We start from the raw sequence: 24,296 nt of genomic DNA on the forward strand, positions 1-24,296 counted from the left end.
TAATGTTAGTATTATTCAGAACTTACAATGCCGTAATAGTACCACATTATAATTAGTGTAACATATAAGGCAGTTTTTCTCAAAGTAAGGTATGAAACCACCACCCCCAGCCGCAGCATTTTCTAGAAATGTATTAGATAATGAGAAGTCTCAGTCTCCTATACCAAATCTTCTAAACCAGAAACTCTGAGGATGGGATATAGAAATCTGTGTTGGGGCAAGTGTTCTAAGAAAATTCATGCCAGACACTGATGGCTTATGCCTGTAATCTTAGCTACTTAGGAGTCAGAGATCTGAGGATCAAGGTTTGAAGCCAGTCTAAGCAGACAGATCTGAGACTCATCTCCAATTAACCACTAAAAAACCAGAAGTAGACGTGTCACTCAAGTGGTAGAGCATTAACCTTTAGCAAAAATACGTTGTGAGAATACAAGACCCTGAGTTCAAATTTCAGTACTGGTACACATGCACACATATGCCTGTGCATGCACATATACACACAAAGAAAATTCCAATTCATTTTTTTTTCACATTTTTTATTGTCAAGGTGATGTATAGAGGAGTTACAGTTTCATAAGTAACGTAATAAGTACATTTCTTGTCAAACTTGTTACCCTTTACCTCATTTTTCTCTTACTTTACCTCCCCCCCACAAGTTGTACAGATCATTTCCAACATATTGTCTTGTGTATGTCACTGTTGCATTGTTTCCCCCTTGTCCTTTGTTTCACCATTCTGTGGTTCCCCTTCTCCTCCCTAATTCAAATAAATGTACATACAATACCAGGGTACCAAAATCAAATACAGTGACAACTCAGGTGTATGCCTGGACTAAGAGGTGGCATTGTGAACTTTTCTTCGAGGGTTGGCTCTGAACTTCTGTCTTCCTTCTGTAGACCTCCCAAGTAGCTAGGAGTATAGGTGTGAGCCACTGGTGCCTGGCTTAACTTTTACTTTATTGTAGATTTTCATGCCTTTGAAGATTTTTTTTAGTCCCACACTTGACCACAGTGTTATAAAGCACTGCCCAATCATAGTGCTATAATGACTTTAATGTTAGTATTATTCAGAACTTACAGTGCCGTAATAGTACCACATTATAATTAGTGTAACATATAAGGCAGTTTTTTTCAAAGTATAGTATGAAACCACCACCCCCAGCCGCAGAAAGAACATACAAAATAAAAACATACAAAAGAAGAACATATAAAATCACATAGTACATTAAAACAACAACAACAAAGAAAAACCTCTTATGTCCATGTCTTAGAGTTCATTTCACTTAGCATCATTTTATATGGTCATATGTACATAACTATAGAGCTATTCTGCTCATCTGCTAAGATTATCCATGATGTATACTAATTATTACAAAAAGGGAAACCACGGGCTCTATGTTTCTTTGGTTCTGGCTTATTTCACTTAATATGATTTTTTTCAAGAATTTCCATTTCCTAACAAATGGGGCAGTGTCATTCTTTCTGATGGAAGCATAGAATTCCATATATATATGGAATTTCTTGATCCATTCATCTACTGAGGGGCATCTGGGTTGGTTCCATATCTTAGTTATGGTAAATAATTCTATGATAAACATAGTTCTGCCGGTAGCTTTAGTATGGCATTGTTTGTGATTGTTTGGGTAAATGCCCAAAAGTAGGATTACTGGGTCATACGGGAGCTCTATATGGAGTCTTTTGGTGAACCTCCATACTGCTTTCCAGAGTGATTGGACAAGTTTACATTCCCACCAACAGTACAGTAGGGTTCCCTTTTGGCCACATCCCCTCCAGCATCTGTTGTTATTAGATTTCTTGATTATAGCCATTCTAACTGGGGTGAGGTGGAATCTCAATGTTGTTTTGATTTGATGTGTTTGATGGCCAGAGATGTTGAACATTTCTTCATGTGTTTATTGGCCATTCTTATTTCCTCTGCAGAGAAGTCTCTCTTTAAGTCTTGAGCCCACTTATTAATGGGGCAGTTGTTTCTTTCAGGATTTGTTGAAAATTCCAAGTCATTGTAAAGGTTGAGAGCTATGTCAAGAAGAGGGAATAGTTCCTGAATTTAGCTTTCTTTGACAAGCTAAAATTATTATCTTAAATCCTTGTTCTACGTGGTCCATGTACATGATCACTAGTGTTTTTTAACTGTTGGAACACTCTTTAGTTTGCTGTTACTTAGGATCGTTAATGCTGATGGGTCCTTCTTAATTACTTATCAGTCCTTGTATCGATTATGTCTTAGCTTACACAGATAAAAATAGGTATATGTCTATATTGTTGATCAGCTCTATTGCTTAATAGGAGAAAAGAAATGTCTAGTGTGTTAACTCACTTTATTTAAATCAATAAAATACTAAATAAATCTTATTTGTATTAGTCCATATTCTTCAGAAGTAATAGAACTAATAAGATGGATGACTACCTAATGGATGGGATTTATGATAGGAATTGACTTATGCAATTATGCAGGCTAAGAAGTCCTATGATATGCCACCACACGCTGGAGAACTAGGAAAGTTGGTAGTGTGTGTGTGGTTCAGACAAACTCTGAAAGCTTGAGAATCAGGAGAGCTACTAGTGCAAGTCGTAGAATTCCAAGGCCCAAGAACTTGAGAGTGCTGATGTCTCAGAGAAGAATAAGATGGAGTCCTGGTTCTAGATTTCATGGTGCTAACCCTGATTCAAAGCCAAGTCTCATCTAGAAACTACCCCGTTAAATGTATCCAATAACACCTCAAATTAACTGCTACATAATCATAGTTACCTTTCCTTTGTATTAAAAAATATTATGTATACTTCATTCCTTTGAATATTATGAACCCTTTTCACAGGTTCAAATTGCTTATAAACTTAAAATGTTACAGCTTAGCCAGGTGCCAGTGGCTCACGCCTGTAATCCTAGCTACTCAGGAGGCTGAGATATGAGGATCACAGTTCAAAGCCAGCCCTGGCAGGAAAGTCCATGAGACTCTCTTTTTTTTTCTTTGGGGGGGGGGGGTGTCCGGTTGTCGGGCCTGAACTCTGGGTCTGGGCGCTATCCCTCAGCTCTTCAGCTCAAGGCTAGCGCTCTACCACTTAAGCCTCAGCAACACTTCCGGCTTTTTTCTTTTTGCTTACGTGGTGCTGAGGAATCAAACCCAGGGCCTCAGGCATGCAAGGCAAGCCTCTACCACTGAGCCACCTTCCCAGCCTCTGTGAGACTCTTATCTTCAATAAACCACTAGAAAACCAGAAGTGGCATTGTGGCCCAAGTGGTAGAGTGCTCGCCTTGAGTTGAAGAGCGCAGGGACAGCGCCCAAGCCCAGAGTTCAAGCCCCACAACTGACAAAAATAAAAATAAAAAATAAAATGTTACAGCTTGGACAGTTCATTTGACATTCAGCAGTTTTTAACATTTTTCTTTGGTATATTTTAAACACTGCTTCATTTATTGTTGAAAGAGTAAAACATTTTAGCTTATCTTAATTATTTTCTTTATTCAACAACATGAAATCAAGTCCCCTCCAAAAAGTTTTAATTCCCTAAGTAGAGAATAGAACCAATGTCCAGAACTTTGGTTAACCTGACAAACTGTCACTGTCATGTTTTCATACCTTTTTTAATGACTAAGTTGGAAAGTTATAAGTTCCAACTCATAAGTTTTCAAGGTTATGAGTTCATGTATGCGTACAGTAGCTAACTTTTCTGTGGTCTTGTTGACCATTAAGACTTTCTCCTACATAAGAGAAACACAGGAAGTATTTTTAATTACCTATTATAGACTCTTGCACTGAATCATGCCAAAATACTGAGGTAGGTAAAAGGCACATGTTCAAAACAATTATAAGATATTAATATATAACACTTTTAAAACATAGTTCTACCTTATTTTTCCCACTGTATGATTATATAAAGTGGGAATACTTTGGTTCATTTTACATATGAAAAAACTAATACTCACAGGGTTAAATGGCTCATTAGGGTTATACAGCTAGAATATGAAGATTAGAGTTTGAACCTGTATGCTTATATTGTTCATTCTTTTTATTTCCTACTTTACCATGCATCCTTTCAATTTCTTGCTTCAAGGGACTTATAAAAGACTTGTACAGGGGCTGGGAAGGTGGCTCAGTGGTAGAGCGCTTGCCTTGCATGCCTGAGGCCCTTGGTTCGATTCCTCAGTACCACATAAGCAAAAAGAAAAAAAGCTGGAAGTGGCGCTGTAGCTCAAGTGGTAGAGCGCTAGCCTTGAGTTGAAGAGCTGAGGGACAGTGCCCAGGCCCAGAGTTCAGGCCCCACGACTGGACCCCCCTTCCCCCCCCCAAAAAAGACTTGTACACCTGAAATAACATTCATGAGGAAACTTGTAGTTATAATCAAAGAACTGCTTACAAATGAAATTTCTACTTACAAGTCCTGCAGAGAAGACTTCTGATCTGATTGACATTGATAGTTTTAAAGGGGGGGTAGGTTTGGTTGGAATTAACTACATATCAATAAATCCATTTCTAGTTTATTGAAAACTCACTTTCACTGATGGTAAAATAAAAAGTTGAAGATTCTTACAAAAGTAAAGTGCCACCATTTTAAATACAGGGAAGGCATGATAAATGGCAGTTGTTATTTTAATAAAGAGAAATGTGCTCTAGACATTAAATGATTGCACTTGATTCTGGGGATTGTCCCTGAACTCTATTGCTCAAGGCTCACACTCTACCATTTGAACCACAACTCCACTTCCAGCTTTTTGGTAAGCAATTGGAGATGACATCTTATAGCCTTTCCTTTCCCAGGCTTCAGATTACAATCCTTAAATGTCAGCTTCCTGACTACCTAGCATTTACATATGTAAGCAACTTGTACCCAGCTTGATTCCGTATTTTTTACTGTACAGCTTAACTTTTTCTTTTTTACTCAGAAAAGGACTGGGGTCCAAATGATTTGCTTAAATCAGAGTGTTATTTAGAATTTCCCCCAGAGATTGGCCAAAGAGATATTTGCCTTTTGCATTAGGAATCCATACCTCCCCAAAAGAAATCTGCAAACTCTGGAGTCTTAGAAGAAAGTGAGACTAGAAATGTGTCCAGGGCTGCAAAGAGGACCTATTCCTCACAATTAGAGTGCCTCAAGATGAGTTTCAGGCTGAGCATAGAGTTCAGAGTGTTTGCCAAGCAAGTACAAGCCTTGGGTTCAATCATAGTATCACACACACAAAAACCAAGGAAAATGAAAGTTAAGTTTCAAGTCTAATATTTATTCAGCTGCATTGTTCACTCATACAAGATAAAAAAAAAAAGATCATGTAATTGTTTACTTGTAAAGATGAAAAGGAAGGTCCTGGTGCTATATTGCCTGAATATATTAGCATCTACCTCCACACTGAGATAGAACCACTGAAGTGGCAATGCTAAATTACCAGGTTATAAAAAAGACTTGAAGGCATCTAGAATCTTCCCATGCCACCTCCCCTCTTCTGTGGAGCTCTCTGTCCAAAATCCTCTCCAATCTGGTATCGTCTTTATACCTTAATGTAGATGCAAGTTGTGTAGACCTAGGAAGTTTTTACAACTTAAGAGACAAATCTTTTTTTAGAATGAAAAGGCTTTGGGTCCTATCTTAAAAAAAAAAAAAAAAAGACAAGGTAATGTTACATGGTGTGCTAAAAATTATCCTAGTCCTACCCAGACTTTGCGTTTAATAAGTTATTCGCATTTTCTGGACTTCTGCTCTTTGATCTGAAAAATAATCATGATGATCACAGACTCTTCCTTGCCCTTATCATAAGTAAGTTTGATAATATAAAAGGAGAACTTATAATTCAGAGAATTCATCAGAGCTGGATCCTCAGTGATAATCAGCTCAGATCAGGAAAAGAGAGTTACCTTACTCAGTACCCACCTCTAAAGAGACAGTAAGGAAGGTCATTGGGTATTTGAGTAGACTCTTGGGGGATTAATAGGATGTTGATCGAGATCATCATAAAAACACAAAATTGCAGGGCTCTCTGGAATTTAGGATGTTTGGGGACTGAGAATAAGAATGAAAGGAGGTGGGCTGGGAAGTTAGCTCAGTGGTAGAGTGCTTGCCTCACATGCATGAAGCCCTGGGTTCGATTCTTCAGCAACACATAAGCAGAAAAAAGCTGGAAGTGGCACTGTGGCTCAAGTGGTAGAGGCTAGCCTTGAGCTGAAGAGCTGAGGGACAGTGTCCAGGCCCAGAGTTCAAACCCCATGACCAACAACAAAAAGAATGTAAGGAGGGAATGTTAAAAAACAATGCTAAAAATTTCAGCAAACAGTTTGTAACCAAGTGAAAGAAGGCCCCTGGAATGCTATCCTGGGCAGTTTTGACTTGACATTTTCTTATACCATACCAAGAAAATTACATATTTATGTGGATGCTTTTGACATCTAGCACTGATGGACTCACACTTGTAATCCTAGCTTCTTGGGAAGCTGAGATTGGGGGACTGTGGTTTAAGACCAGCTCATACAGAAAAGTTTTTGTGATATTATCCTCTGAATGGAGAACTGGACAGGGCATCTTGGTGGCACAGGCAGTGTAACACAAGTGGAAAATAAATAAGACCATGTCTCAAAACCCCATTGTAAACAGGGTTGGAGGCCCACAGTTCAGTGGGAAGAGTATCTCCCTAGCAAGCATGAGGCCCAGAGTACAAACTTCAATATCACCACCACCCTCTCCCCCCTAAAAAAAGAAAGGTTGAAAAATGCTATTAAGCAACAAGGAACCTGGTTAATAAACTTCTGGGAAAAGATTCCACTCCTTGTTCTCTTTGTGACTGTCATGTAATTACCACTCTTTACTGCACTGGGATTGTGTCTTTGCTAAAATAAAATATACCAAAAATTGTTCAGCCTTTCATTACAATCAATCATATAGACATTAAGAAGATGATGGAGCTGGGTATTGGTGGCTCATGCCTGTAAATCCTAGCTACTCACGAGGCTGAGATCGAGGTTCAAAGCCAGACTGGGCAGAAAAGTCTGTGAGACTCTTATCTCCAGTAAACCACCAGAAAACCGGAAGTGGCAGCGTGGCTTAGAGGTAGAGTGCTTGCCTTGAGCTGAAGAGGTAAGGGATAGCGCCCAGGCCCATAATTCAAGCCCCACAACCAACCCCCCAAAAAAGATGATGGATTAGCCAGAGGCTCAGGAATAGGAATTGGGAACTGACCACTCAGGAGAATGCTAATTTTTTTAACCTGAATAAATGTGATAACTTTTATGAAATGGAAAAACTAATATGTAAAAGAGATACCATCCACCACACACTTGTGTAATCCCAGGACTCAGGAGACTGAGGCAGAAAGGTCTCAGGTTTTAGTCTAGCCTGGGCTACATATTTAGACTGTATCTCAAAAAGAAAAAAGGCACAAAAAAGTAAATATCTGAATAACCCTACTAAAATAAAATAACATTCATTATCTATTTTAAAACAATTTAATTCTGATTTTTAAACTTTTGAAAAGAAAAATCTAGGCATGGATGGCTTATCTGATGGATTCCATCCAACAAATAGGGAAGAGATAATACCCAAATTGGTCTCAAGATTCAATGTAATCCTCTAAAAATGACAGTACATTTTTTGCGTGTAAAAATTAAAAGCTGATTCTAAAATTTGTATAAAAATATGAATGACCTAAAATAACCAAAACAATGTTAAAAATATTTGGAGGACTCATATCACTTTAAGACTTTAAGTATACATAAAGAGATCATAGGAGAATATCACAGGAGTCTAACCAATGCACATATATTTGACCAACTGATTTTAACACAAATACAAAGATAATTTGATAAAGAAAACGTATTTCTGTTCAATAAATGTTGCTAGAATAGCCAGATAACCATAAGGAAAAATATATAAACCATGACTCTTACTTTACACTCTACATAAAACATGGATCCTAAATAAGCATAAAAGCTGTAATTGAACATTTTCTACTCAAAAAAAAAAGCAGAAAATCTTTAACTAGACTAAGATTTTTTTTAGATAAATAAGACAGCATAAAAAACCTGGACTATTTTTCATTTTTCATCAAAATGAAAAACATATTTTCTTCAAAAGATAGCATTAACAAAGTAAGCCAGGCGCTGATGGCTCATGCCTATAATCCTAGCTACTCGGGGGCTGAGGATGTGAGAGTCACATTTGAAGCCACCTAGGCAGAAGAATCCTTGAGATTCTCATCTCCAATTAACTAGCAAAAAATTGGAACTAGACATATGGCTCAAGTGGTAGAAGACCAGATGCTGAGCAGGCAAGCATAGGCCACTGAGTTCGAGCTCCAGTATTAGTGAACACAGACAAAAGATCATTAGTGAAATGAAGATATTTGATTATTTGTAATTTAAAAATAAAAACTTAAAAATTTTAAAATAAAAATTTAAATAAAAAAGGAAAAGGAAAGCTACAGATTTGAGAGAATATAGGCTCCTCCCCCTCCCATTGTGTTTGTGTATGTGTGTATATATAAATTCTTACAGTGGGAAGGGGAAACAACGAGGAGGCAGCAATGCTCGATAAGAAATGTACTCGTTATCTTGCCCATGTAATTGTAACTCCTCTGTATGGTATTCTCACAATAAAAAAAAAATTTTTTTAAATCTTACAGTGGACTCTATTCAGGATATATAAAAGATTCTTTTTTTTTTTTTTTTGGTCACTTGTGTATCTTGAACTCTGGACCTGGGTGCACGCTATCCGTCAGCTCTTCAGCTCAAGGCGAGCACTCTACCAGTTGAGCCACAGCACCACTTCCTGTTTTCTGAGCAGTTTATGGGAGATAAGAGTCTAACAGAGTTTCCTGCCTGGGCTGGCTTTGAACAGCATCCTCAGATCTCAGCCTCCTGAGTAGCTAGGATTACAGGCGTGAGCCACCAACACCTGGCTAAAAGATTCTTATAACTCAACATCTGTTCAACATCTGTAATCATCAAAGAAATACAAATTTGAAATGCAGTAAGATACCACGGACAACTCCCAAAATTACTATAATGACAAAGTCTGATAAAGGAATTGGGATTCTCCTATATATCAGAATGGGGGAAAGGGATACTAATTGTTTTGGAAAACAATTTGGTTGTTGCTTTTTACACTCATTATGTGACCCAACCATTTCACTCCTGGGTATTCAGCCAAGAAAAAATGTTCCCAACAAGTGTAAAAGATTGTTTCTAGTTAATTGATTCATAGTAGCTCCAAGCTGGAAATAATCTAATTTCTCCTTAATATGTGATTGAATAAAAAAATGGTACTTTATCAAATACTGCTCAGCAATTTAATAAACTTCTAATGTGACAATATGAATAAATCATAAAAACTTTATGTTGTGCCAAAAAAGGGCAGACATTAGCAAATACATTCTAATCCATTTTGGGTACTCTAGAAAAGATAAATATGATCTATAATGGCAGAAAATAGATTGGTAGGTGCCTGGGGCTAGGGTGGTGAATCAAGATGGAGGGTACAGAGATCTTTTGGGGGAGAAAGAATATTCTGTCTTGATTGTAATGATTGTTATTTGACAGAATTCATTTATCTGAACTCTTACGATGGATGTATATTGCATACAAATTTTGACCTCTCACATGGTTTCCTTTTTCTTTTCAAATAAGCCAGAAATAGCGGGGTCAGCTCTGTGTTAATCTTCTAATGCTGTATCTGACTTTCTGTATTAAACAAAAGCCTTTTCAATCATTCAGAGGGGCTACCGAAAAGACTCTATATAGGAATATTTTTTCAGCTATGTGTACTCCAGGACTCCTCAGATTCAGACAGGCCATTTACTTGACATCATTTAATCTTTGAAATTAGATTCAGTGTCTCTTCTATCCTTTGACTGATTCCCCTGCAGTTTTATTGAATGTTGTGAACAGAGAAAAAGTCAGACTCCTGTAGGACGCCAATCCCAGTTCATTATCTGTGGTGGAAGCAGCATTCCATGATGTCTGCCCATGATCAGCAAATTTGTATACTGGCCTCAAGTGGGTGGTACCAAGTTCTCCACAAGATTCTGTGCTTTTGTTGATGTATATTTGTAATTCTAGAGATCTGACTCAGTAAAATCCAGGTCCCTACCGATAAATTTCTTTAAATGTCAGAAATTAAGAAAGCCAATACCAGGCTGGTGTTTTATATACACAGACATAGCCAGGAACAGAGACAGAGCAGGAATCTCTAAACTCTGATCAAGTTATCCTCCAATTGTGCTCAATAAGTCACAGCCACATCCCAATAGCCATCATTAGCAGTTCAGTGCAGTGTTTCTCAAAATGGAGTCCATAGACTTTTTTTTATCCCTGGACTCTACTTCTTACCTATTGAGTTTGATACTGTATTGGTACTAAGCAGCTATATTTTGAGCAGATGATTCTGATGCATAGTACAGTTTAAATGCCACTTTTAAAGACAATATTGAGGTAAGGAAGGACTTAAAATAAGGATGAAACAAAGTCAGGTTGAATTTAAGAAAACCCGGTCTAGGGAGAAGAGAGTGACATGAGCCTTTGTTTTCAAGGAAATAATGTAGTCAACATTATTTGTCTACTCTTTATCCAACTTTGCCCAGGTTTCCCTAGTAACCTTTGATTAATTCAGTGCTTTAAATATAACTTAAATCAGATTATTCAAGAACATTAAAGTGAGGTCCCCCAATGGAATGACCTTTGTTTCTCCAAAAATGCAAAGGGTTGACAACAGCTCATAGTTGCTTTGTCAATGGGAAAGGTAATTCCACTAATGGATTTTGAGTTCTCTGCAGAGAGGTTGACCTGATCTTTGGGGAATCAATCTCATAGAATTCATCAATGTAATTACTGATACAGGCTCTTTGGTTTCCCAGATGTGACCTTCTACCCCTCACACATGACAAATTCATCCTGTCCCTCTGTCTTTGATGTAGTAGAATGGATAAAGTGCACTCATAATAGCCTCTTCAGAGAGATAGAACTGTGATTCTCTTCCCCATAGTAAGTCATGATACAGCCCACCTACTAACTCAAGCTGGAAATTTTGGAGTCTTTCTTTACTCTTCCTTTACCTGCATGCCCATATTTAGTTTATCACCAGGGTTAGTCAATGCAGTCTCTGAAATACGTCTTGAATGTATATGCTTTTGCCACTGCCCTGGTCCAAATTGCCATTATTTCATGAGCAGTACTTTATCTTCCTTCTTGTGTTCTTTCTCCACTTTACTCCAAGAATATTGGAGCAAGAACACTGCATGTATGCACATGCATGCACACCAGTACTGAGGCTTGACTCCAACTTTGTGCTTTTGCTCAGCTTTTTCACTCACTCCTGGTGTTTTACGATTTGAACTATTTCTCTACTTCTAGCTTTTGATGGTTCTTGGGGATAAGATTCTCTCAGATTTGTCTGCCTGGGCTGGCTTTATGCCTCGATCCTCAGATCTCAGCCTAGTGTGCAATTATAGGTGTGATCCAAGCACTCAGCTTCACATCACTATTTGAGGAGCAACTTAAGTGTACTGAATCACCTGTGGGCTGCACTTCTCTGTCCCTGGTGTATACCATGAGGTCCATAAGGGCTTAACACTAGTAGATCTGCTAAATGTTGATTTAATTGAAGGGGTTTGTATTGATGAGAAGAAATTGAAAGTGAATAAAACAGAAAGTAAATAATAAATATAGTCCAGGCACCCAGAAAGGACCTCTGTTACTATTGAGGTAACAAACTTGTCCTGGTTCTTAGTTTAGAACCCATAGTTAAAGCTTATTTTGATTAGGTAATAGCCTAGATTGCTTTAAATGAGATGAGAATTTACTGAGTTACCTAGGCCAAAAGGTCTAAGGGGAAGACTTGTCTGAAGAATTAAATTAATTTAGGACACATTTCATCATGACCTGTTTCCCATTTGTGTCTTGCCACCATCACCACTACAATGAGACAGGGTCTGACTGTGTAGTCCAGGCTGGCCTCCAACTCAAAATCCTCCTGCCTCACCCTGTGCCAGCTCATCTATCTTCAGGATCCATCTTTGAATTCTGCTATGATTAGATTACTGTTCCTAGGCTTGAAATAGGGGTGTCTACAACTTCAGGTCAGGGTCATCACAGCCTTAAGTGCACTGACATTTTAATACAGAAATAAAGATCCTAGAGTTGAATCTCTATAACATTAAGTGGATTTGAATTGTGTGCTCATCACAACACCAAACACTGTGGCCTATAGGATGGAATATGGTAACTGTTTTAATTGAAGGTTCCAGGATCTGCAGCTTTTAGTTGGAATCAGATTAGCTTTAATAATGGATGTGAGCTTTTCTAGGGGATCCTTTGTGTGTCTACAGCATCTGTAATACTATGGTATTACCTAGGATATGAATGGTGTTATATTAACAGTAAATGTAGAGAGTTTTTGTTTTTCTAATTTTACCAACAGAGAAGCAAATCAGTAGTCTTTCCTTTTTGTCCCTTTGATTTAATTATCATTGAAGAGTTATATAGTGTATGTGTTAAATGCTGGGGATACAAAAGCCTTCACCTCAGATTGTAAGTCTTGTGATAAGATAAAATTCATAGTTTCCTAGGAACAAATAAGATTCATTTGGAGTCAGAGACTCTTCATTTCTCAGATAAATGAGTCAGGAACAAGTAACTGCTTTCCTCTCCTACAGGAGTCACTTTGCCAAGTGGAGATTGTTTAAGGCCAGGAGATAAGACCTGAATTCTAGTCCTGTCATTTGCTGTCTCCAGTCAACCATAAACTTGAATACCAGTCATGAACTGTATGGCTGGTGTTTCTCAGTGTCATCAGTACTTTATCTGTGTTAGTTTTCTCTCAAACTCTTTCTATACCCCCACTCAGATTCCCCAAGAAGATCTTGGGCTGTGACCTCTACAAGTTGTTTACTTTCTATAAGCCTGGTTTTTTCATCTGTGAAAAGGGGATCCTATTTACCTTGTAGCACTGGTTTGAGGATGAAATGGATAGAAAGCACGTAGCATGTGACAGGAGCTCAAGAAATATCCTTTCTGTACCCAATGGTACAGAGCCCTTCATCACACAGGAAGTATTCCTCCAGAAGTGTGTGGCTGATGTATGGCTCCAAATGGCTCACTCCATGTTTGCTCTTAACTGTTATGGAACAGAAGATCGGCCTAGTATACTTCATGTTGGAATATATTAGGATATGATTATGCATCCTGTACTCAGAAGTCAGACCAAATTTCCTATGTCTATGTGATTGTGAGAGGTGGAATTCCAACCTTTCTCTACCTAGGAAAAGAGTGATAAGGGGAGGGGATAGTTATTGGTGAGTATTTTTTTAAAGTAGACTTTTGTTGACAATCAAGTATTATGTTCTTACTATATCTGAATAATAGATTACATTTATTGATATCATCCAGTAGCCTCAATTACATTCTGATAGACTAGAATCTTACTTGGCAGGATCCTTCTGGTATATTGGAAGCTTTTTTTGGTTATACCCTCATTAAAAAGAGGGAAGTTAAAAAGACACACCTATTTCTAGAAGTTGTGTAAAACTCTCAGGAAATGCCTTACCCTTCTAAAACTAACCACAGTACGTGTGAGATTTCATATCTGGAAAGATAATTTGAGGCACTAAGAAAATCATTAGTCATCAAAGAAGACGTCTGTTATCTGTGGCATTAAACCTATGGTAGGGCAGATGATCTGGAGTTTTATAATTGCAACTGCCAGGGCTAAACTAAATAGATGATTCTTCCTAGATACTTGGTTATTCAGAAGAATACATCCCTCTAGGTAATGTGATTAATTAAGTTATTACCATATCAGCTTGTCTGGATGAAAAACACTCAAAGTTGGAAGAAATTGTGCGTGGTGTCTAGTCCATCTATTGAGACAATCCTTGATTCCCTCTGTAGTCTCTCCAGCCTTTCCACTGCTTCTTAGGTCAGTGCTCTGCAAAGAATCCTACACCACCTCCTTTTCTAAATGGTTTTAGGGAAGACAGACATACCTGTTTGCTGTTCTATGGCTATTTTCATGTTACTTTAGAATTGAGTTGTTATAACAAAGAATGTAGAGACTAAAAAGCCTAATATTTATCTAAGGCAAGACAGAAGATTTTAGAGTTTTAGAAATATATATATATATATATATATATATATATATATATACTAATATTTATCTAAGGCAAGACAGAAGATTTTAGAGTTTTAGAAATATATATATTTAAATAAATATATATATATTTATATAAATATAAAAATATATAAATATTAGGTTTTTTAGTCTCTATAGAGAGAGACTATATATATACTATATATAGTCTGTCTCTCTCTCTCTCTATATATATATATACATATATATGTATATGTATATATATATATGTATATATATTTTGGGTCCGGTCGTGGGGCCTGGGTGCTGTCCCTCAGCTCTTCAGCTGAAGATTAGCACTCTACCACTTGAGCCACTGCGCCAGTTCCGGCTTTTTTTTCTTTTTGCTTATGTGGTGCTGAGGAAGCGAACCCAGGGCCTCATGCATGCAAGGCAAGCGCTCTACCACCGAGCCACCTTCCCAGCCCCTAGAAATATTTTTATCAGGGATGAAACTAACAGGATCTTTAGGAAGTGCTTTAAAGAAATAAATCCAAAACCTGCTTTTCCATAGTATTTCCCAGATGACACTAGTATAGGTCAACTTTATTAGTATGTAGAGTCATCTGAGATAGATGACCTTGCTCCTCCACATGTCAGCAGCCCCCTATGCTTAGAGCACTATGATCATGACTCCAGACAGAGTCTCACTAAATGCCAGTATGATGGGATTGCAAGTCCTATCACCACTGGAATATTTCTAGTATATTCTGGATGTTGTAAGGCTAAATTTGGGCCCACTTTAGTTTTCTAGGTGCCAGGAGCAATAGGAGAAAGTCGTGGTCTTATTCTGCACATTTGGAGCTCTTTGGACTTAATCCAAAAACAGAGAAGGTTCATGTGACATTGATTCTGTGCTCAACAGCTAGGAGTGATGCAACTTCCAGGTCATATGTACCCACATTTGTATCTCTGTGGTCTGGATGATTGTGAAATATTTTGTTTTTACACTGGATTTGTGTACAAGAGAAAAACAGTCACTTCTATTTCATCAGAGAAAGTGGTGGGTACTCTTGATTCTAGACACAAATACTTTGTTGTAATTTTATTCATAATAGGCCCTATGCTATATACTTCTGCAAGTAAAATGATGTACATTGTCTCCATTATAGCTATTCTCGCTTAGCTTACCATCTTCTCTCACTATTGTAGACTGTTGCCATAGCTTCCTTAAAGACTTAGCTCTCTCAGTGGTGCTGTAGCTCAAGTGGTAGAGCGCTCGCCTTGAGCTGAAGAGCTGAGGGACAGCACCCAGGCCCAGAGTTCAAGCCCCATGACCAACAACAACAACAAAAAAAAATGGAGCTGAACACTAGTAGCTTATACTGTAATCTTAGCAACTCAATTGTGATCTGAGATTCGTAGTTCAAAGCCAGCCCAGGCAGGAAAGTCTGTGAGACTCTTATCTCTAATAAACTACAAAGAGAGACAGACAGACAGACAGAAAGATAGAAATGGAGCTGTGATTCAAATGGTAGAGTGCTAGCCTTGCACAAAAAAGCTCAGGGACAGCCCCAAGACTGGTACCAAAAAAAAAAAAAAAAAAAAAAGTGAAGGAACAACACCTAGGCTCTGAGTCCAAGCCCTCAGTATCAGCGCGCGCACACACGCACACGCACACGCACACACACACACACAAAGTGATTACAAGATGAGTGCCATTGCCTCACACTGTAATCTAGCTGCTGAGCAGACTGAGATCCAGAGGCCTGCAGTTCAAAACAAGCCCAAACATCTCCAAAATAACTAGCAAAAAACTGGACTATAGAGGCATAGCTCAGGTCGTAGAGTATCAGCCAAGCAAGCAAGATGAACAAGCATGAGGCTATGAGTACAAGTGCAGAGGAGCTTCATCTTAGCCAAAGAACCAGAGAAGCTAAGGTTATTTACAATTGGATCTGAATGGTTTGAGGCTTCTTTATGTGTAAAATTGAAGAGGTGTTGTGACAGAAGAAAAATGTGAATTCGAGACTACTAGATATCCTTACTTTTTCTGATACAAATTTATCAGCATTTTGTAGGCAGCCATTTATCTACCCATGCCCCTTCTTTGGAAGCAGAACCTGACTGTGATGTTATCTGTAGCAAACATCATTTTCTTCTTTATGAGGGTGTCTGTGTATGTTTATGCTGCACATCATTGATCTAGGGGCCACTTTGAACAAGACAAGTGCTGAAGGGGATACATCAACCTGAAATACAAGTTAAATTATTAACACTACCTTTTAAAAATGTACTGTTGTGCTCACACATTTTATATTCACATGCAGAATACAGGTACAAGCATGCATATTACATGCCTGTATGCAGTTGCAACATGCAAACATGTACATGCACAATACATGTCTGTCTACACCTGCAGCAGACACACACAAGCACACGCCCTAATATCTATGTATACACCTACAACGTGTACACACACAGTTACAAAGGCATTGCCTAGTCAGATGTAGGTGACTGGTCAGATTTAGGTGACTGTAAATAATATTACTTATTAAAAACTATTATCTTTTATGATCATATGACATAATACTTATCGAAATGAACTCCAGGAAATGAAAATAAGAGGGCTTTTTTGTTTTCTTTTTCTTTGTTCATTTACCTGTCTTTGGGAGGGTAAGGGGGCACAGAAATGGAGGGACAAAGAGTGAACAAGTGCAGCAGTGGTACTCACTAGACATATTGAAAATGAACTATACAACTTGTGGGTAGGACAGGAGGGTAAAATTGAGACAGAGCAAGGGAAGTAGTGACATCTGAAAAATATGAACTTATTACCTGACTTATGTAACTAACTCCTCTGTACATTACCTTTATAATAACATTTAAATTTTAATTATCTTTAAAAATTATTGTCCTTAAGTATAGAGGTCTCATGTCAGTTTGATTACAATATATCTTGATCAATGTTACCTCTTTCATAATTCTCTCCCATCTCATCCCCACCCATCCCTTCAAATTTTGTTTGTTGTCAGTTGTGGGGCTTGAACTCAGGGTCTGGGTGCTGTCCCTGATCTCTTTTTCTCAAAGCTAGTTCTCTACCACTTTGAGCCACAGCTCCGCTTCCGGTTATTTGAGTGGTTAATTGAAGTTAAGAGTCTCATGGGGTCTTTTCTACTTGGGCTGGCTTTGAACAGCGATCCTCAGATCTTAGCCTCCTGAGTAGCTAGGATTGCAGGTGTGAAACACCAGTACCTGGCTCCTTCAAATTTTGTATTCCATTTCCACATATATACATTGAATATTATGAATGAATTTGCCCACCCTCCTCTCTCCACTGGTCTTCTCCCTTCTCTTTGACCCCTCCCCCTTGACACCACAAGTCTACATTCTTGGTATTCATTTTGTTAGTCTGTTAGTTGTACAAAGGAATTATACAATAGGAATTCTCCATTCTCCCCTGCATATACAATACTTTAATTGATGTGTTTGTGTTTACTTTAATAATAATATGTTTGTGTAATACTTTAATTGATATGCATGTGACCCTGTATCTGTTTACACACACACACACACACACACATATATAAATACATATATATAAATGTGTGTGTGTGTGTGTGTGTGTGTGTGGAGAGAGACAGACTAACAGAGAAAGAGTTTAGATCTAACTTCCACACATGAAATATAACATGCATCCTTTGTCTCTCTTAACCTGACTTACTTAACATCATTTTCTCCAGGTGCATCCATTTCCCTGCAAATGACATATTATTTTTCCTGATGGATAAGTAAAATAGCAGTGTGTGTGAGTGTGTGTGTGTGTGTGATTCTTTAAGAGTTTCTTTTCTTGAACTCTTTGTATATTCTGGATGTTAGGTCCTTGTCTGAAATATGGCTGGCAAAGATCTTCTTCCATTCTGTAGGCTATCTTTTTTAGCATGTAACTTTGTCCTTTACTGTGCAGAAACTTGGTGAAATCTCATTTGTCGGTTCACTGAGTTTCTAAGTCTCTGGGACTCTACTCAGAAAATTCCTGCCTGTGTCTAGAAATTCTAATGTTTCTCCTCCTTCCTATAGTAGTTTCAAGGTTCCATATCTTACACTGAGGTCTTTAATATTATAAGGTAACAGATATTCATCCAGTTTGTTTTCTGTATATGGATATCCAGTTTTCCCAACACCATTTGTTGAAGAGGCTTTCTTCCAACTGCTATTTTTTACTCCCTCATCAAATACTAATAGTCTGTTCTATTGGTCTTCAGGCCTATTTTTGTGCCAGTATCAAATTGTTTTTGTTGCTATAGTTCTATAGTAAAGTTTGAAGTCTGGAATTGTGTACCTCCAACATGGTGGGGTTTTGCCCAGGATTGCTTTTGCAATTCAGGGCCTTTGGTGATATCATACGAATTTTTGGACTGTGTCTTCTATCTCAGTGAAGAATGACATTGGGATTTTGATAGATAATTGCAATGAATTTATAGATTGCCTTTGGCAGTACGGCCATTTTTACAATATTAATTCTAGTCCAGGAACATGGAAGATCATCTGGTATCGTCTTTCTTCAAAATTTTATAGTTTTCATTGTAGCAATTCTTCCTTGCTTAGGTTGATTCCTAGGTACTTTTATTTTAGACTATTACAAAGAGTGTTGTTTCCTGTTTTCCCTGTCTACTTATTGTGATACACTTAAAAGCTACTGGATTTTTGTATTGTGCTACTTTGCCAAAGTTATCAACTCCAGGAGTTTGGGGCTAGAGTTTCTAGGGTCCTTTAGATATAAGATTGTGGAAGTGGCGCTCTGGCTCAAACGGTAGAGCGCTCGCCTTGACCTGAAGAGCGCAGGGACAGTGCCCAAGCCCAGAGTTCACAACCAACACCAAAAAATAAAAAGAAAGAGAGAGAGATTGGATTTGTTTGGGTACAAAATACACTTTTTATCAGGATTGTATCATTTGCTTCTTTGACTTCTTCCTTCTTTATTTGACTTCTCTTAATGTCTTTCTTTTGTCTTATTGCTCTGGCTTGGAATTTTAATACTGTATTGAAAAGGAGTAGAGAATGTGGACATCCTTGTCTTGTTCCTGGTTTTAGAGGAAATGGTTTTAGTTGTTCACCGTCTAAACCTATGATGTTTGCTGTTGGTATGTCATATATTTTGCTCAGGTATGTTCCTTCTATTCTTGGCTTCTCCAGAGATTTTTTACCGTGAAAGGATGTTGGATTTTGTCAAAGGCTTTTTCTGCATCTATTGAGATGATCATTTGGATTCTTGTCCTTGGTACTGCAAATGTGCTATATTATATTTACTGATGTATGTTTTGAACCAGCCTTGCCTCTCTATGATGAAACCAACTTATTTATAGTATGTAATTTCTTGATTAGTTGTTGGATTTGATTAGCAAGTATTTTATTAAGGAGTTGTACATCTGTATTCATTAAAGGCTATACTTTTTTGTTGTTGAGACTCTGTCTGGTTGTGAATGAGTGTAATGCTGGCTTCACAAAATGAGTTAGTGATCTCTCCCCTTGTATTTTGGGGAAGAGTTTGAGGAGTATTGGCGTTAGTTCTTCTCTAAAGGTCTTAATATAATTCAGCTGTGGATCCATCAAAAACTTGACTTTTCTTTGTTGGGAGATTTTTTTAATTGCCATTTCAATTTCATTGTTATAAATCTATTTAAGTGATTTATATGTTTGTATGCACCTACAACATGTATACACACATGTACATTCAAGTACATAGAGTTCCACGGGTAGTGATCTGGTCAAATATAGGTGACTAAAAGTAAACGTCACTTATTTTTATTTTCTTCACTTCTATCACATATATAGGCCCTGTTGCTTTTGGCTCTGTAGTGAGGCAGTGCATCATACCAGGGGGCACATGATGAAACAAGCTGATCACCTTTTCTAAGAGAGAGAAAAAAGAAGCTGGGTATACAGTACCAGTAAACCTAGCTACTCAGGAAGGTGAGATCTGAGAATAACAGTTTGAAGCCAGCCCAGGCAGGAAAGTCCATAAGATTCTTATCTCTAACCACCAAAAAATCAGAACTGGAATTGTGGCTCAAGTGGTAAAGTACTAACCTTGAGTACAGAAGCTCAAGGACAGTACCTAGGCCTTGAATCCAAGCCCAGGAACCAACATAAAGAAAGAGATGAGAAAAGGAGAGGGAAAAAGAGAGACAGAGGGGGGAGAGAAATAGAGGGGGCAGAGAGAAAGAGAAAGAGAACAGCATCCCACAGTTCCCTTTGAGGGCATGTCTTCAATGACGTAAGACCTCCCACTCTGCCCCATCTCTTAGAGATGCTACCATCTTCCAGTAGTACCTCAGACCAAGACCAAGCCTTCAATACATGGGATCTTCGGAAGACATTCCAGATGCATATACTGTAGCACAAGCCTATACCTATTATGAACATATTGGCTTTAAGTGAATGGATAGCCATTTGAGATTTTGTGCAGAAAGTTGGTTCTGATATATATTGCTTTCTGACTTCTGTTTTGAGTATATTTGTGGATGGAAAGGCAGAAGCAAGAAGTAAGTACAATAGAAGAGATTAGGTGAACAACAAAGGAAGAAGTGGTCAGTTTGTGGTAATATTTTGAACTGTTTGAACTTAATAGAGATCAGTTGACCATGGACTAAAACTGTGAGCCAAAATAAGCATTTTATCTTTTTTTCCTTTTCATGGTGCTGGGGAGTAAATTTAGGTCTAGTGGCCCTCCAGATTAGCTGATAGTTGGAATGTAAATGATGAAGAAAGAGAATCAACCTTGAGATTTTCGCTTTTTGGTTTCTGGTTTTGTTTTTTCAACCTTGAGGGTTTTTTTTTTTCTGAGCAACTGGAAGGCCAGAATGGCCATAAGTGGATTAAAACAGCAGGAATATGCCTGAAGAATATCAGAAGTTCAGGTTTTTTTTAATTTTTATTTATTTTTTATTGTGAAAATACTGTACAGAGGGGTTACAATTACATGGGCAAGATAATGAGTACATTTGTTATCAAGCATTGCAGCCTCCTCCTTTGTTTACCCTTCACATCCCTTCCCAGCCTCCCCCTGCTCCCCTACCCAATCCTCCCCACCCCACCAAAGTTGTAAAGTTCATTTTCGACATGACAACTTGTACTTCTCATTGTTGCAACGGGTCCACCTGTATCCTTATTTAAACAACTTGTTCAGAAGTTCAGTTTTTAACACATTAGTTTTGAGATTCCTATTTATGAAAAGCTGAAATATGACTTGTGCTTCAGATATGTTTTATAAGGATTTTTCTGTGGTTGCTCTAAGACATCATCATTTAGTTAAGGAAAAAAACACCTTATAGAAAGCTGGAAAATGAATTTTTTGCTGCTTACAGTGTGACATTGTTGGGTTAAGTCACTGCCTCAGTGGAGATAAAAAATATATTGAGATAGAAACTCTAACCTAAGATAGTACAGCTTTGTATGTTCTACTCAGCCTAAAAGTGCTGAGTTTGGATCTATATTCTAACCTAAAACTATAGTTGTTCTAGTATCCTTATCTAACAAACTGGTTTAAAAAAATAAGAATGCCACTTTGCATTTTACAATGACAAGACCCTGTTTCTATACCGAAATGCTGTATTAACACACATTCTAACATGATCCTCTGTTCTGAAACTGGGGAACTCTGAAAGGAAAACATAGGCCATGAGCAGCAGATATCACAGAACCTATGATATCTGAGGATTGTTAAAAGCTTTGAAGTTACTAATGACATTTCTCCCCTTTCTTGCCCCTCCTATGATGGGTTAGGCCTGGAAGAAACGCTGGTTTATCCTACGAAGTGGCCGAATGAGTGGTGACCCAGATGTTCTGGAATACTACAAGAATGATCACTCCAAAAAGCCTCTACGAATCATCAACCTCAACTTCTGTGAGCAAGTGGATGCAGGCCTCACCTTCAACAAGAAAGAGCTGCAGGATAGTTTTGTGTTTGATATCAAGACCAGTGAGCGCACCTTTTACCTGGTGGCTGAAACTGAGGAGGATATGAATAAGTGGGTGCAAAGCATCTGCCAGATCTGTGGCTTCAATCAAGCTGAGGAGAGCACAGGTATGAGACCAAACATAGCCCTTTCACAGAGGGGCTACGGTGAGGCCCTCTGCCTCTTCAAATGAGGAGAGCTTTCCTCTTTGGCAGGATAGTAGTTTTAGGCAAAGGGTGAGAGTTACAGAAGTTGGCCTAATATAGAAAAGTCGCTGATGGTAAAAATGGCTACATTGGAAACCAAGAAATGTCAGGGTTGTAATAAAGCTAAAAGTATATTCAAATGTTTTCCAAGTTCCTTGATGTTACTGTCATTTCTCAGCCCTCAATCTTCCTTCCTTTTGCTCTCTAACACCCGGGGCCTTGTTACCTGTCAGCCATGACAGGAAAAATCTCCTTTGAAACCTCCCTCTTGTCCATCCCCATCTATCCTTGCCCACCAATTTCAGACCATTCTGTACAGTTTGCTTGCTTGCTTTTTGGTGTCCTTTCTTATTACTTTATCTTCCTGTGTTTCTTCTTATCACTTGGAAGGGGACAGGTGAAAAAATGACAAACTGATTTTATGTTTGGGTTCTGATAACCTTAGCAAATATTTACCTCAGCCTTAAGTTGCAGAAATGCCCTTTGACATTTGTTGGGACTTCTCTCTAGATCTCTGTGGTTTTTTTTCTCTTCTGAGGCAGGCACATATCTGAAATAGTAATTCTCAAGCCTGGTTGCATAACAGAATGAAGAGTGTTTCAAAACCAGAACTGGAGACTCATGCCAGAAGACAACTAAGAATCTCTCTGGTGGACCTATGCAATGGTGACGTGTGTGTGTGTGTGTGTGTGTGTGTGTGTGTGTGTGTGTGTGTGTGTGTGTGTGTGTGTGTGTGTGTGTGTGTGTGTGTGTGTGTGTGTGTGTGTGTGTGTGTGTGTGTGTGTGTGTGTGTGTGTGTACCTATGCAATGGTGACGTGTGTATGTGTGTGTGTGTGTGTGTACAGGGTTGAACCCAGGACTTCACACATGCTAAGCAAGACTACTACTGAACTGTGCCCCCAGCCAAATAGTGAAACCTTTTACAAGTTTCCTGATGAGTTGCAAGGTTCCAGAACTCAGAAACTATTTCCTGTAAAGATTTTGCTTTGATGCCGATACTATCTCTCTTTCATATTCCTATTTGGACAATGTAAAATCCATTCTTATTTCTGGAACATCACTAGGAAATCAAATCCTTAGAGCCCCCACTCTCTAGACTCACTGAGCCAAAAACTCTGGAAATGAGGCCTGGTGTCTGTTACAAACACCCTCCAAGTTATACTGATGCATGGTTGAGCCTGAGAACCACTGACTGAAAGCCTTGTTACTCAGCAGTACTCACCTCTACCTGGAATTTTTTAGAAAGGTAGAATCATACCCCCACAATCTGCAGAAACTTCTTGTTTTAAAATGATTTTAGACTCAAAGAAGAGTTTAAAAATATAATGTAAGTTCCCATGTACCATTTGATGAGCTCTCACTGTTAATTCACATTTCCTGTGGTACAATTATCAATACTACACCCTTAACATTGACATGATACTTTAAACTATACATTATCTGATTTTTACCTTTTTTTTATTGTGAGCATACTGTACAGAGGGGTTACAATTACATGGGCAAGATAATGAGTACATTTCTTATCAAGCATTGCAGCCTTTTACTTGTTTTTTACTAATGTGCTTTTTCTTTTTTTCTTTTTTCTTTTTTTTTGCCAGTCCTGGGGCTTGAACTCAGGGCCTGGGCACTATTCCTGAGCTTCTTTTGCTCAAGGCTAGCATTCTACCACATTCTTGAGCCACAGCATCACTCCAAGCTTTTTCTGTTTATGTGGTGCTAAGGAATCAAACCCAGGGCTTCATGTATGACAAGCAAGCACTCTGCCACTGAGCCACATTCCTAGCCCCTAATGTGCTTTTTCTGTTCAGGATTCTATCCAGGATAGCATGTTAGATTTAGTGTCATGTCTGAGTCTCCTCTAGTCTCTGATAACTCCTTGGTCTCTTTTATCTTCTGCTAACTTGGTATTTTATGACTTAGGTATTTTATGACCAATTTTTCAATGTGCATTCCTCTGATGTTTTCTTATGGTTAGTTTGAAGAAGTCTGTTTGGTGATTACCACAAAGGTGTGCTCTTTTATGGAGGAGATAGTTCTAACCATTTGAGACATGCCTCCAGTCTTCTTTGCT

At 38.2% G+C, this 24,296-nt stretch overlaps 1 protein-coding gene across 1 annotated transcript in view; it reads left to right on the forward strand.

Annotated features, from left to right (window-relative positions):
* Gab2 (GRB2 associated binding protein 2) overlaps positions 1-24,296 on the forward strand; it is a 190,436-nt gene that overhangs the window by 117,053 nt on the left and 49,087 nt on the right. The window contains exon 2 of the mRNA XM_070034917.1: positions 21,846-22,146. Within this exon, the coding sequence (XP_069891018.1) occupies positions 21,846-22,146 (301 nt within the window). The remainder of the gene's footprint in view (positions 1-21,845; positions 22,147-24,296) is intronic.

This window comes from Dipodomys merriami, unplaced genomic scaffold, assembly GCF_024711535.1.
Source record: "Dipodomys merriami isolate MVZ:Mamm:240054 unplaced genomic scaffold, mDipMer1.0.p SCAF_25, whole genome shotgun sequence".
Classification (NCBI taxonomy): Eukaryota; Metazoa; Chordata; class Mammalia; order Rodentia; family Heteromyidae; genus Dipodomys; species Dipodomys merriami.